Raw genomic sequence first — 16,225 nt, 5'->3', positions numbered from 1 at the left:
AGACAGGGGTCACCTTACTATTTTTGGGAACAGTAGTTCACCCAAAAAAATGTAGTTCAACATTAAGAGAAGTCCAAAAGACTTCTCAGTAGCACTGCATAAAAGGTGCTGTATGTCACAAAGCAAAAAGCAGATGCCTATGGAGTTAAGAAACACACAAATCCTAGTCAGAAAAACACATGAGTGAGAAAAAAGTCGCACTGCCCCGGGAGTTAAAAAGCCCCAACTCCAGCAAGAGCTGTGGGTCTCTAAGGTTAAAGGGAATTGGCACAGAAATTAAAATGCTCCCAACAGTCAGTGAGGACAAGGGCAAACGAAGCATTCCTTACTTGTAGGCGTGACCACGCAGCGGACGTGGTGGGCCTGGTGCCTGATAAACGCTGTTGAAACCAGGAAGCGAGGAAGGAATTAATTCTCTGCTCTCAACGCGAAAGCCTAGGAAATAAGAAATGCTGAAACGAGCGGAACACATAACCTGTTCGTGTATCGACTGGAAGACCAGAAAGTCGTGGAGCACGCTATGCTACTGAGCCTTGAAACAGAGGAACCCAAGGAAATTCAAGAAACCTTATTGTTGCAAACATCAAGATGCCTAAAAAAAAAACTCAAGAGCCAAGAGAGCCATATGGCAAGAGGTGTTACGTATATCTCAAAGAGATAAGTGAGAGTCTTGAGCCAGAGGAACCCAAGGTAAACCAAGAAACCTTATTATTGTAAACCTACAGACAGCTCACAGGAACCCTCTCAAGAGCTAAGAGAGCCACATCGCACACATGCTTATCCATACCCCAGAGAGCGATAAGCAAGACATTGAGAACAAGTAATTTGAGTATTTTCAAGGGTATTTACGCCCAAGAAACCTGAGTAATGTTAGCAATACTCCAGGAAGATGAGACGTTGAGACGGAGAGACCCAAGGGAACCAGAGGGGCCCAATAACACAAGTGAAGAACAGATTTGAGTGGAGCACAGAGGCACCCAAGATGTGAACCAAGTGGTGGAGAGGAGTCAAGGAAATATCCCTCCACCTAAGGCATCTAGACATTTGGTCTTTTCAGGAAAAACATTTGGAACTTTGACAGATTTTTAAGAACTGTTAAACCAGGGAGAATTATATTCTACAGACAACCACAGGATCCGAAACCAGGAGGGATTCCTGGAAGCCCAGAGAGAGATTGGCGTGAATAACTCAGAGGGCAGGGCACTCTGCATAGTTTTTCTTTTATAATATGGTAGGGCCAGTTTAGAGGATAGGTTCGGACAGAGGACTATTTCCTTATTTTGATGTTTGGCGAGCACCTTAGTATAGTTTATCAGGAAAGGAGCTCCCCTTTTAGCAATAGGGTTAGAAAGCCATTTTTTCTGATATTTACGGTAAAACACTTAGGAATACTAGATAATATACTTCAAAGGCACTTGGACTTTTGTGTTTGTTTGCGGTTACATTTGTAGCAACATTAGAAAGGGAATAGACAAGGTTATCGTATTATTGGTAATTGCGCACTCATGCAGTTTTAACAGGTCATACGGTAATGCTCTGCAAACACATGCAGGAAAGTCATTTAGCCCCTTAAGTGCCAAGGACGAGGTATCTCGTCCTTAGGATTACCGCCAAGGTGTCAAGGACAAGATAGCTTGCCCTTTTTGGCACCTTGTTTTGAGCTCAAAACTGTAATCCAACCCCTGGGCTATGTGATGGGGAGGTCCCCTTCACTGCCAGGGGGCTGGATTACCTTCGATTTCACGTCGGCGTACGCCGGCGTGAAAGTAATTTCACTGCGGCAGCCATTTCAGGCTGCCGCAGTGAAGAGAGAAGTCGAGTGCCCTTCTCCCTCTGCCTCGATCTCCGGCTCTCCGGCTGTATTTCAAGCCAGAGCTCGAGGCAGGTGTTGTTGGAAAGGGGAGATTCTCCCCTTTCCAACGACACCATTTGTGTAAGCATTGCTGCTCACGGATTGGGTGCAGATCACTCGATCCGTGGGCAGCAATGCCACTAGACACCAGGGATGTCTTTTGAGTACAACCCCCCCCACCCCCCCCACCCCCGAGCCCCCAAAGCATGGGGTCACATGTATGGAGACCCGTGGGGGCCAATAAAGAAAGAAAATGCAAAAAAATAGGAATGCAATGGGAAGGGGGGTAGGGGGTTGGGGGGTCTAGCCACCATGGATTTTTGTTTGGGTGGTGTCCTTGGAAAGGGGAGATTCTCCCCTTTCCAATGACACCCTGTGTGACAGCATTGCTAGTCGCGCATCGGGCGCAGGGCACTCGATCCGTGGCTTGCAATAGCCACTAGACCACCAGGATCCCATTTAGAAGCGGAGGGGGGGCTGCTTACTAGGTAAGCAGGCCCTCTCTACCCCAAAGCCCCAAAGCATGGGGCCACATGTATGGAGACCCCTGGGGGCAGATGGGTGACCACAGATTTGTTTTAGGACATGAAAGGGTGGTTGCCCTCTCCCTCTCACCCCAAGTGGAAAGGGGGGGAACCCCTTGTCACCTTCCCTGGGGGGCAGATCTCTCACCCCAGGGAGGAGTAGATGAGGTGGCCACCCATCCAATGGGGTGGGGGTAGAGGGCCACCAGGAAAGTGTGGACAGGCCCCTCAAACGATGGAGCCCATCTGCCCCTAAGGCATGGGGGCAAAGAAAATAAAAAATGAAAAGAAATGCATGGCTGGTGTAGGGGGGAGTGCCCCCCCACTGGACCACCAGGGATTTTTTTAAGGAAAGGGGTTGTTATTCTCCCCCACCCAAAATGGACTTGGGGTCATGTCATGCAGCCCTCCCTGGGGGCAGTTATCTGCTCTTAGGAAGGGGCATGCAACTCCAGGGAGGGCTGCATGAGAACTCCCCCTCTTATCTGCCCCCAGGGAGGGCTGAATGAGATGCCCCCACCCCTGCATTTGATGTGGGGGGGAGAGGGTCACCCCCCATTACATTAGAAAATTACCTGGCAGTTTAGGGTGCCCCTCAGCCCCCCTAAAGTGCAGCCTGCCATTTTCAATTTTTTTCTTTGTTTACCAAATTTGCCTTGGTGCAGAGGGGCACATTGGTGTGCCAATCTGGCCCCAGGGTGCCCAAACCTTACTGGCCCACCCACTCGGGGGCCTGTTCCCCATTATTTGGTGGCCCTCCCCCCCCAAAAGGAGGGGGGTTACCTCACGCAGCAGTTTGTAGGAGGCCTGCATGAGCTGCCCCCGCCACCCATTTGGCGTGTGGGGGAGACGGCCACCATAAATGGTGGGACAGGCCCCCCAGTGGGCGGGGCAGTAAGCTTTGGGCACCCTGGGGCCAGATTGGCACACTATTGGGCCCATCTGCGCCAAGGGGAGTTGGGTTACCAAAGGAAAAAAGTGAAAATGGTAGACTGCATTTTAGGGGGGGCTGTGGGGCACCCCAAACCGACAGGGAATTTTCTAATGGGAAGGGGTGGTGACCCCCTCCCCCCACCCACAATGGAGTGGGGGCCATGTCATGCAGCCCTCCCTGGGGGCAGATATTTGCTCCTAGGAAGGGACACCTGACCCCAGGGAGGAGTGCAGGACAGCCCCCCCTTATCTGCCCCCAGAGAGGGCTACATGAGATGCGCCGCCCCGCCAATTGGGTTGGGGGTGGGGTTGGAGAGGTGCACCCCCTTCACATTACAAAATTCCCCGCCGGTGTAGGGTGCTCCTCAGCCCCCTAAAGCGCAGCCTGCCATCTTCACATTTTTTCTTTGTTTACCAAACTTGCCTTGGCGCAGAGGGGCACACTGGTGTGCCAATCTGGCCCAAGGGTGCCCAAACCTTACTGCCCCACCCACTGGGGGGGCCTGTCCCACAGTTTTTGGTTGCGCTCTCCCCCACCACCTCAAATGGAGGGGGGGTGTACCTCACGCAGCCGTTTGTAGGAGGCCCAGGGAAGCCTGCATGAGGGGCCCCCGCCACCCGTTTGGGGTGAGAGGGGAGAGGGCAACCAAAAATTGTGGGACAGGCCCCCCAGTGGGTGGGGCATTAGGTTTTGGGCACCCTGGGGACAGAATGGCATACTATTGTGGCCATCTGCGCCAAGGCAAGCTTAGTAAACAAAGAAAAAAATTGAAAATGGCAGGCTGCACTTTAGGGGGGCTGAGGGGCACCCTACATCAGTGGGGGAATAGTACACTTTGTCTGGGATTGTGGCTAATAAAAACTGGGGCAATTTCTGCAAGGCAGACCTCTGTGGATTTCCACAGGTGTCCTCTTTTCGGAAATGCATGGGGTTCCCAGTTTTCCTTGGTGACTTGGACACCCTAGACCCAAATCTGTATGGTGTGCACTTCCACGAAATTCATCAAATTCAGCTGTCGGAAAAGACTTGGGGTTAGCCACGATTTTGGCTCTCCCCTTTGCCCCCAGGTAGGTGCACCCACACATGTGAGGTACCGTTTTCGTTGGGACACCTGTGGGAACGAGGGAAGATAGGCCATGTGTTGTTGGCTGCATGTTTAGGTGGGTGAGCCGAGTGAAATGTGCAGAAATTGGGGTTTTTTGCCACATTTGGGACTTTGCCAGGCTTTCTGGGTAATACATTCTGGGCTGATGACCTCTGTGGATTCCCACGGGTGTCCTCTTTTCGGAAATGCATGGGGTTCCCCGTTTTCCTTGGTGGCTCGGACACCCTAGGCCCATATTTGTATGGTGCGCCCTTCTGAAAAAAATCGTGAAATTAAGCTGTCAGAAAAGACTTGGGGTTAGCCGCGATTTTGGCTCTCTGCTTTGGCCCCAGGTAGGTGCACCCACACATGTGAGGTATTGTTTTTGTCGGGACACCTGTGGTTACGCGGCAAGGTATGACATTTGTTGTGTTTGCGTGGTTTTCATATCGTTTCGATCCGTTTGCTGCTGCCCTTTGTCACACAACCCTTTCATGTCCCAAATGTGATCTACATTTAGTCGTTGCTTTAGGCACCATACACTTTTGTAAACTGCACAAGTCACCTACCCTTGAAAAGGTCCGTCTGTGGTCTTTCAAAAGATGCATGCTTGCCCTTCCTCACCACATTGGTTTTCCTTATTTACACATGTTAAGGACGTCTGTTCAGGCCGTAAGCATAAAACTCCTCTGCGTACCATGGCTACGATTCTTGGCTTGTGGTATTGCTCGTTTTGTGAAACATTACAAAAAATGTGTTATTTCCTAACTGGAATAGTCGGGGGAATGTATTTTCTCAAAATTCATAGAAGCTATTGTCGTACCAGGCCATCCATGTCCACCACATACCTTTTTTTGTTGGTAATTTTCCCGCTTTTCCCTCAAATGATGGAATTTTCCCCTACCTAGTTGTTGCCTGACCTGCGCGAATCACCCCTTCCTAAACTTGGAATTGTATCTACTTTTCAGAAATGTATGCCTTTCTGTCCTCCAAGTTGGCTTCCCTACCCTTTTCTTCCATTCCGTCCACGCATGTCCAATTGGCAAAAATGGCCAAAATCGCCTACCTCTCACAAAACGGTTGATACCCACATCAAAATATTTTTTTTCGTTTCCATCAACCTGTTCTTGAAAGCCAGGAAATTGGGGAATTCAGCACAGCAAACCATTTGTTCCTAGCTCTTACAAGGAAAAAACCACAGGCTTCTTTGTACATCATTTTATTGGCGTTTTTTGAAAAAAACCAACGTTTTTGCCCTTTTTGCTCATTTTCTCTCACCCCCCTACAGCAACCTAGGATTCCTGGGTGGCGTTACGACTGCCTACATGTGGGAAAAAAAGAGGGCACATTTGGCCGAGATATCTCATGTAACAACAAAGTTACAAGGCATTGAATGGTTACATAACGAAATCACCAAAAAATGCCTTGGCATTGGGGGGGAAAACCCCATGGCACTTAAAGGGTAAAAGGGAGGAAAATAAGTGGTTAGTGCAACATGAGCTTAGTTTAAGGTTCTAGAGACGGTTTCTTCGCCTCGCAAGTCTTGAGTCCAAAAGCTCAACCCTAGCTAAAGGCTAAAGAATGATTAAGAGTTCCTGGAGTTTTCTTCCAGTGTCTAAAGTTATTGAAGCAGCAAGTTAGCAACTAAAAAAGGATACCTAAAAACGGACTTGAGAAGGGGACAAAAGCAGCACCTTCGATCAGAGGTAAGAGGGGTTTGTCCTGCACACCTCTACGTTGTAAGGAAGGCATGGTATCAAGAACTGTATAGGTAGGGTGGAAAAACGCCTAATCTAAACCTAAATCCAAGATGAGAGCAAGCTACGACCACCAAATCAAAATAAGGCAGTCCTAGTGGCGTCTTGTCACAATAAAAAGGGCCTATACTAAAAAAGAAAAATAAAAAAAAACTCTTGTCAATCCTTACAACTAAATACCAAAAAGAGTTTGGGGAAGGAAGGAAGGAAGGAAGGAAGGAAGGAAGGAAGGAAGGAAGGAAGGAAGGAAGGAAGGAAGGAAGGAAGGAAGGAAGGAAGGTTCACAAATTATGTCAGAATATGATAGCCGGGGGTCTCCCTTCCCCAGGTTTTGAGCATGGGACAAGGTGGGACTCCTGAGCACAGCATGCGCTCGAGCTGTCTCAGCACGAGAGGAGAGTTCTGCTTCAGTTATCAGGGCAGTCGGTGGTTAAGTCTCTTTTCTTCAAAAAGTCTCTTGCCTCCGAGGACCTGCTAGGCTCCAAAATAACAAACAAAATGTTCCTTTCAGATGTACGTTGGGTGATGCCTTCACCCCTGGGTCCCCCTTTTCCGGGCGCAGACCCTTCTCGTCTGGTTGCCTCCCTCTGTCGGGTTCACTCTGGCTTTTGCAAAGATATTTTATCTTTAGCATTTACAAATCTTAATGTCTTTTTAAAAAGTTCCCGTGGAAATCCCTCTGCCGGGTTCACTTTTGTCAACACACTGTTTCTTAGGACTGTAGACTTCGCTCCTTTACATTTCCTTTTGCTTTGTCTTGATGCAGGATTCACATCCCTTGCATTCCCAAAGGTTTGTCGGTCCAAGACTTTCAACAGCACAGGGATTTTGCTAGACCCCTGTCTGACCACTATGACCTTTCTTGCCGGCTCTCCTACGGCCTTCTGGTATCAGTAGTTTCAATCAACACAGGATTAACCAGAGTCTCGAGTGACAACCCACATGGTGCCTGTCCCCTCTGCAGCTGGTCTTCCCTTAACATTTTTACAGTTCTTTGAATGTGCCACTTTGCGACTTTCATTCAACACAGTTTGGTCTTTTATTGGTTCTCCCCTCGACTCACCGGCTGTGATGAACCGCTTGGCTTTCCTTTTATCTGGAGTCAAGGCCAGTACAATGGTTGCAGCCATCTCCCGCGGTCCTGCACATCAGCGTAGGCACGCTCTGTGCACCGTTGACCCCTGCTGCAACACACTTGAGCTATTGTTCGCGGTCTTGCGATTCCTTCCACGGAGGTCTCGCAGGTCTGGGTCGGAAAGGGCAAGGTCGCTTCTCTCCTCGTCAGCCTTTCGGTTCTCGCCACCTTTCTGCTCCTCTTAAACTGCTGTGCCTGGATAGCAGTCTCGTCGTGCGGTCTGCCTTGCTCATATTGTGCTCTCATGCTCCACCTTTTGCCCCTGTAGGGAAGGGAAGGGAAAGGGCCGTCAGGTGTGTGTGTGATCCTGGCCAATTGCCTGACTTCGCCTGACCCTTGTTTTGGGACATGTTAGGTAAACGGCTTTAGTGTTTGTCCGTCATCTTTCATCATGTGCGAAAGTGTTTGTGTCGGAAAATGAGGTCTGGGGGGAGTAGAGTTTCTGAGCTTCCTATATAGCAGGATGGGGAAAAGGTATTAGAAAGAGGGGGATACCGCGTCTCAGCCGTCGGTGTCCCACTTCCAATCCCCAAGGACCCCCCCCCCCCCATCCAGGTGATCCTCCATCACTGGTCCACCACCAGGAACTGGATCCAATAGCTTTGGGCGTGTCCTGGCCACCTGGATGACAGATCCCTGGGGACTAGTCAGGGAGACACCTTCAGGTATCTCACAGCGTGCGCTCCAACACTCTGGACCAACTTCTTGTAATCAGGTAAGCAATACCTTTCTCCCCACAGTACCTTTGGTTTCAGGAAAGTGTTTTTGTTAGCTCCTCCGCGATGTGGCAGCTCTGGACCTCGACCTCCGGATTCCTTGGTCTGGTGACGAAAGGTAGGACAATGGACGGTGTCTCTCAGCAGCAGTCTCGAGGGAGGACCTACTGTAGCACGACTTTCAGCAAGTTATTCGTTCACTCTGCCATTTTGGCGCCTTTTCAGCAGCACCAACAAAGGACGCGCATCGCCCGGTCAATCTTCTTAGCTTACTGCAGTACCACACTTTGGTGAGGGGGTCTGGGTGTGTTGGTTCGGATCTCTGGAGTGTCCTTACGTTTTCAGCAAAGATTTGGACAGATAAGCCTTTTAACGACGATGCACTCGAAACGGGCAGCAGGCCTCCTGGCATTGGGGTGCCACAGCTCTGGAGGCTCCTATGGCCTCTGAAGGTGGCTTGTTTCAAAGTTCATCTTGGGACTGGTGTTCTGGCCAGCCAAAGGGAAGGAGCCGTCCTCTTTGAAGCTCCTCTGTCGCATAGAAAACTGGGTCAAGACAGCAGTGGTCACTTCACGGTCTGGCAAAGGGTCTGTGGGTATCTATGGTCATCTTCTTCTTTTGCTACTTCGGTTTCCTGTGGTCGACTTGATTTACACTTCAGAAGCCTCACCTTTTATACAGTTGCAGCACACACTCCTCTGCAATCTCTCTCAGCATGTTACAGAAAGGGGCATTTGGCTGTCCAATCAGGACAGCCAGACCCCCCCCCCTTTGGGAGCTGGACCTATTCAGGCACTCTGGCAGACAAAGGACAGGGGGGTGGAAGACTCCTCCCCCACTTCCTGCCTGCCCAGACACTCTGGAGCCTAGGCGGAGATACCCACTGGTTCCTGCCAAAGGCAAAACACACACAAAGACCACCCTCTCCCAGAATGATAGAAGAAGGACTAACAAAGAACAACCACACTAGTAATGGCAAAAAAGAAAGGAGGCCTCAAGTTGCTACTTGGGTGCCCCTATTGTGCACTACCGAGGCTATGGACATAGCCTGCGGTACAGAACATATACAATAGTTGGTAGAGCACGTCCAGTGCCGCCAGCCATAACTAGGTGATTGTCCATGTGACTAGAAAGTCACAGGAGCAGAGAGAAGGGGATACCAAGTATCCCTTTGTTACTCCACTGAAGGTGGTGTGTGACAGTAGAGTTTTGGGAGAGATACTAAGTATCTCTCTATCCTAGAGAACTGTAGTTAACTTAAGGATATAGGAAAAAGAATCTTAAGGGAGGACCCAAAGGGTCCCCAGCAACAGTGCCCATAGGGAGCTGTGTGCTGCAGTAGTAAAATACAGATGCATTTAAGAGCTATGGAGCTGGCAGACTCCATAGTACAGGTAGAATACAAAGAAAGAGTTGCGAAAGACAGAGCCCATAAGAGTAAATGAGTGGAAAAAGGCCCAACTCATTCAGGATTAAAAGAAAAAGGTCAAAAAGTCCAGCAAAAAATGCGGGGGGTCTCACTAGGAGAGGGGACGAAGCACAATAATGACAAATCTCCCCAACAACGCGCAACTTTCAACTTTTGGTCGCAGTTACCTTTGCTTTTAACACAAACCAGGCTTTTGTTGCCTTTGATAACTAACCGGTCGTGTTAATTGGGCTTCTCTCTTCGACGCCTTTCATGTAGCAGACAAGGCCGTTACCAACACCTCCTCTGCTCCTCCCCAACTCTGTCGTTAGCCCGGGAGGGTAGCGGGCCTCTTCGAAGCATCTTGAAGGTTTCTCCTTTCCGCTCACTCGGTTTCAGTCTTGGAACGCTTACGGCTTCTCAAAAGTGTGGAGTTCTCGCCTGGCTCGCTCTCGTTCTTCACGAGAGCCGATCAGCCCCTTGGCCTTCCAACTTCAATAGCGTGGTTCGCATCAGCACTGAAAAAGATGCTCCTTCTCATACCCAGCCTCGCTCAGAGTGTGCCTGTGCGCGCCACTTTTTATCCTGACAGGGAGTGTTAACAAGTGGCAGGTGTGTATACTTAAGATTATGCGCCTGACTCTGCCTGGTCTCGTTAAAGGGACAGAGCCAATGCAAGTCAGTAGAGGTAATCTTCCTGTCCTCATTCCTCATCTTCCTCGGCTCAGTAGTGTTATCAATGTGAAGTGGGGAGGAATTATGGGTGCTGTAGTATCCCATAAAATAAGAAGGGATAGAGGTTATATGGGTTGTGGAAAAAAGGGGGATACCATGTCTCACAAAAAAAATATAACTGCCGACAAACTCTTACCACTGATACTCCCCACCCTAAATTCACTAGACTTACTAGATCCATCTACTTTAGTGAACGAAATCGACAAAGTTATGAAAGAAGCACTTGACACCATTGCCCCCTTAAAAATGAATGGCAAGAATCAGAACACATTACTAGCGACACTCCCGAAACAAACGGAGCACTAATACTAGCGCAGAAGAAGCTGCATAATCTATCCCTGGATTGCGCCAAAAAAAGCACACGGTGCCATGAAGGCATGCCTATATGAAACGGGGGGAAAAGCTGGCAAATTGCTTGCATGGTTGGAAAGACGTGATGAGGGTCACACCAGCAAGTGAAATACATTAAAAATGTGAATGCAGAAATAGTCTCCTCGGATGAAGAGATAGTAGAATGTTTTGCTAGCTTCTACGAAGAGCTATACAAACCCCCCAGTGGCACAGCGGACAGTACCATACTAGACAGAATCGACCTTCCAACACTCACCACAGAACAAGCCAACATAAAATAACAGAGGATGAAATATCAGCAGCCATTACCCAGCTTCAAACCGGCAAGACCCCAGGCCCTAACGGTTTCCCACTTGACATGTGGAAAAAAATAAAGCATCTAGACATATTTACCCACCTGCTTAACATGTTCGAACACTCCCTAGAAATGGGTATGCTCCCACTGGACCTACGTAAGGCCAAAATAATAGTGATCCCAAAAAAAGGCAAACCACCAGATGAATGTAGCTCCTACAGGCCCATATCCCTTATTAACAGCGAAGCCAAAATACTAGCTAACAGACTCCAAATGGTTATCACAGCACTGATCCATACGGACCAATGCGGCTTTATGCCTCAGAGATCCACAAGGATGACTATCCGCAGGCTGCATTTAGCGCTAAAAAAAGCACCCGCCATACAACAATCATTGGCGTTGCTGGCCATAGACTTCGAAAAAGCCTTTGACTCTGTCTATTGGGAGGCCTTGTGGACAATTATGAGGAAAATGAAATTTGGTGAACCATTCATAAAGTGGGTCCAGCTCCTATACAACACCCCGTTGGCAGAGGTAAGGGTGAACGGGTGGTCCTCTCGTAATATTGAACTAGGGAAAGGTACCAGGCAGGGGTGCCCGCTATCGGCAATGCTGTTCGCATGGATTATTGAACCGCTAGCAGTTATCCTGCGGAACACAACATGGAACTGGTTTCCGTTGGAAATCAGTATGGGAAGATAAGGTATCCCTCTACGCAGATGATCTCCTGGTATATCTAGGCGACCCAGCAATCTCCTGCCCTATAGTTACGCAAATACTGATAAACTACGGGGCCTTCAGTGGCCTCTGGGTGAATTGGTCCAAATCAGTGCTTTTTCCAGTTAATGGAATAGATTGCATACCACCACAGGGATCCCCATACCAAATCAAACTCAACCAGTTTCGATACATAGGCATCCTGATCGCAAACAGGCTGGACAGCTACGTGACCCAAAACCTACATCCGTTAATTAAAACATTTGCACAAGATGTGGCCCACTGGGAAGCACTGCCATTAACATTACTAGGCAGAGCAGCGCTCTTCAAAATGCTTGCCCTACCTCGTTTCTTGTACATCCTACAAAATGCCCCCCTCCACATCCCTACAGCGGAATTTCGCAAAATAGACAGAATAACACGGAAACGAATATGGGGAGGGAAACACCCAAGGATAGCCCACAAGACCCTCAAAAGCTCAGTGTGGTGGGGGGTAAGGGGGGGAAATAGGACTTTTGAATATCCAAATCTATTACTGGGCGACTCAGATGGCGACGGTAAATGACATACTACATGGTAATCCAGAAATTCCACACATACAGTCCGAAATAGCAGCAAGGCACAGCATGTCTCCGATTGAAAGCCTCTATAACATGAAGAGTCACCCCCGAAAGCACAATAATAGCGCATACAGCCCAAATCTGGAGAGAAACATACAGGCATATCGGATGGGACAAAGTCACCCCAGTCCAGCCCATCTGGAATAATGCCCACCTCATGGACCTCAGCAGACTCCCTAAATGGCCAAACTGGGAAACAGCCGGTATACAAACCATTCAGCAATTATTCGCAGATAATCAAATCATACCGTTTGCCGTGATCTCAGCTACATACGGTCTTCCTGCCAGCAAAAACTACCACTATGGCCAACTACATCATGCACTCACCAAACAAAGGGCCCAATTGGTGGACATGCCGGAATGCACGCCCATAGAAAGGAATATAGTCATAGATAGCGTGAAAAGCAAGGTTACATCCAACATGTACAACGCTATCTCATCTTTTGCCACAAAAGAAATGTCTAGTCTAAAGATGAAATGGGAAAGGGATGTGGGCCCGATCTTGACCCTGATGTATCCCAGAGATACAGCAATATCTGCTAGAATCCGGTTTATGCAGCTGAAAATACTCCACAGAATATATTATCCACGAGTAGCATTATACAACTGGGGTAAAACAACCGATCCCAAATGCCTACGTTGTAAGCCGGAGGAAGGAACCTTCTACCACATCCTATGGCAATGCACACGAATACAACACTTCTGGCGAAAATGTAGTGAAAGGCTCTCGAGGGTCATGAGCTGACAGATACCAAACAAACCCAAACTCCTTCTCCTACGGATAGAAGAGGAAGGAGAAATGACTCGCTTTGAAAAACCTCTGCTCTCAACGTCCACAGGGATTGCCAAAAGGAACACTGCGCAGCTGTGGGGTTCAGAGATTACTCCCCACTATGACCAATGGATAGCGGACGTAGACACTAGCGTTCTAATGGAGCGCCAAATCTATCAAGCAAGAGACAGCCCGGGCAAGGCAGACAAAAGTATGGGGATGTGGGAGCAAACTATGTATAGACTGTACCAATAGACCATGATGCATAACCCTGCCACTACCTCAAGGAACCGTACCAAGACCTGCCATAACCCGAATAGGACAAGCGAGGAAGTGCCCAATAAACATATACAGTGTCTGATCATACTGCTCCACCATGTGTATGCAAAGTTATATGTTTGTGTAATGTTTGTTATTGTATAGTAGTATTAAAAATTCAATAAAATTTGTTATAAAAAAAAATGAAGAATAGCAAGCCAAGAGCTCACTTAAATGCCTGGTTTACGTCATGTCTAAAAATCACTAAGAAAAGAAAAACGCAAAAGTGAATCCATTTGGAGGCTAACACCATCTGAGGTGAACAAAGCTAACCTTATGAACATCTCCACAAAATACAAAACTGAAATACGGCGAGCAAAAAACGAAAGCTTTGATAACAGGATATTACAAGACAAATCAGGTACTGAGGAACTTTTTGCAATACTAAAGGAATTAGAGAACCCCATCCCTGTATCCGATAACTGTGTTAAAGATAAGACCTAGTGCTCTGACATACAGGAAGCACTCACTGACAAAATTGCCACCCTCCAAGTTAAAATTGCCAAGAAAAGATTAAACGTACCAACATCAACCCCTCAAACTGGTAATCTACCTACTTCACCTAAACCAGCACTTCGCTTCAACTTCACTAAAGTCTCCATACTAGAGGTTGAAAAAATACTCTCGCTCAAACCCTCCAACTGCCGAGGAGATAAATGTCCTGCCCAAATCATAAGACGCTGAGAGAGACCTCCCCCTTTCATCTCTAAGATCATTAACGCGTCATTCACCTCAGGTACCATCCAAAGCAACCTCAAGGAATCTTGGGTCCTCCCCCTCCTGAAGAAACAAACACTGGACCCTGCTATACCTAATAACTATAGGCCAATCACAATGGTGCCATTCCTCCTAAAGATACTAGATAGTGTAGCGTACCTACCGATTCAGAATTTCTTGGAGCAGAACCAACTCCTCGGCACCCGCCAATCAGGTTTCAGACCACAGCATGGAACCGAAACAGCATTCATTGACCTTATGGCCCAAGTTGACGAGTTGAGAGATCAGGGAAAATGTGCCCTACTGCTTCTTCTTGATCTATTAGCAGCGTTTGACTGGGTGGACCATAATGTCCTCTGCAACCACCTAGAGTCAGCAGCGCATTTCTCGCAACAAGCTATAGCTTGGATTCAATCTTTATTAAGTGAAAGATCTATGGGAGTCCTCTCCACATCAGAAGCAGCTGATCCCATTCCTATCACGTGTGGTGTTCCCCAGGGGTCTTGCGTCTCCCCTACCATGTATAACATATTTACCAAGCCCCTCTTTGATGATCTGGACTGGCTCAGTGTCACCTACACCAACTATGCAGATGTCACCCAGATTCTCATCCCACTTACAGGGGATTACAATCAGGATTTGGCTTTGGTGAATAGGATATACCTCATCACCCAGGCATGGACAGCACTCCATGGTCTATGCCTGAATGAGGACAAAATGGAACTCATCATCCTGGGGACCACACCCAACATTAACAAACTTGGCCATTACTATACCTCCTTTGATATAGATCGCAACACGATTAAGGTTGCTAAGGAGGTGAAAACCTTAGGTTTTTACCTCAATTCCAGCCTTACTTTGACAAAACAAGTGAATGCAATGGCATGAACTACGGCTTACACATGTAAACTGATTAGATCTGCTAAACTCTTCCTCTCAACAAGCAGCTGTACCACACTGGCATGAGCACTTGTGCTGTCTAAGTTGGACGCCCTATATATTGGATCCAAAAAACACATCACCAAGAAAATTCAAATACTCCAAAATAACGCCCAGAGAGCAGCGTTAGGAATGACCAAAAGATCATATATCAACAGCAAGGAGACAATCTAACTGGTTCTCCACTATCGATAAAAATCAGGCTCAAAACTGCCTCACTAACATTCAAGTGCCTTAATAGCGCAGCACCTCGCTACTTGACAGAGAGGTTCAATAGAAGACCTACGCTCCGACCTACCAGAGCGGCCGAGCGGCCTACACCAACTGTCTGACAGTCCCCTCCAACGGATGACAATAGGCGGCAATAGCTTCCCTGTCAAAGCTGGCCAACTCTGGAACTCCCTCCCACCCCTCCTTAGGGCGGAACAAACTTACCTACACTTCAGACGAAATATCATCAACTGGCTTAAAAACAATGATCTTTAATCCCAGACCAGCCACTTCCGTTCAACCTCCTCTCTCCATCTCATCCTTGCATAGCTGTGTAATATCATCCTTGTGCATCTGTGTAATATCTCTAAAATCTTGTAAACTATGTTATATTTTGTATCGTACCTTGTAACTAGGTAAGCTGAAAACGTCCTTGTCCTTGCACCCTGATACCCTTGGGTTTGGCGCGCGTTACAATTAATAAAACAAACAAACTACCCGAGGACCCCTTTACCAGGTGGTCCTCCCTCGCCTGTCCACAACCAGGCTCGGAATCCAAAAGCGATGGCCTTTCCCTGGCCACCAGAGTACGGGATCCCTGGAGACTAGGTTGTGAAACACCCTCTGGGTTTTCACACACCCAAAATATCAGTTGACCAAAATGTTTTTCCTAAGCTTTCAACCAAGTCTGGGACTTGGGAGAGTGTGTCACAGGCTTTAACAGAGGCCACAGAAAAATCTTCCTGACAAGGCAGGATGTAGGAATTGGACTGCGAAAATGATGACTATTTTTACCATTCCAAGGAATTTGCTTATGTCGTTAATGAAATGCAAATAAAAATATTATACATTAAAAAAGCATGCTGTAACAAAATGAATCCAAATTTTTATTGTAGTATATATTTTGCAGTTGTAGTGTGCACTGTACTTTATTCCCAGTTGCCCCTGCAGCACTTGACGTACCCCATATTCCGGCTTGAAGAACCCTTGCTTCTCCCACCACGGGTACCAGGCTGCCTCCACATACTGCGGGCTGTAGGAGTCTGGCATGGTGCACGCCACGTCTGTCAGAGGATGAGAAAAAAAGAGAAGGGACATGTCTGAGCCACAAGGTGCCAGGACGTCTAATATCACCCCCATT

At 47.9% G+C, this 16,225-nt stretch overlaps 1 protein-coding gene across 3 annotated transcripts in view; it reads right to left on the bottom strand.

The window, feature by feature from the left end:
* VARS1 (valyl-tRNA synthetase 1) overlaps window positions 1–16,225 on the bottom strand; it is a 365,643-nt gene that overhangs the window by 305,052 nt on the left and 44,366 nt on the right. For all 3 annotated transcript variants that reach the window (XM_069635138.1, XM_069635139.1, XM_069635140.1), the window contains exon 7: window positions 16,048–16,148. In XM_069635138.1, the coding sequence (XP_069491239.1) occupies window positions 16,048–16,148 (101 nt within the window). The remainder of the gene's footprint in view (window positions 1–16,047; window positions 16,149–16,225) is intronic.

Source organism: Ambystoma mexicanum, chromosome 13 (genome assembly GCF_040938575.1).
Source record: "Ambystoma mexicanum isolate Mex_15411 chromosome 13, UKY_AmexF1_1, whole genome shotgun sequence".
NCBI lineage: Eukaryota > Metazoa > Chordata > Amphibia > Caudata > Ambystomatidae > Ambystoma > Ambystoma mexicanum.
Note: the sequence above shows the minus strand (reverse complement) of the source record. Positions and strands in the feature narration are given on the sequence as shown.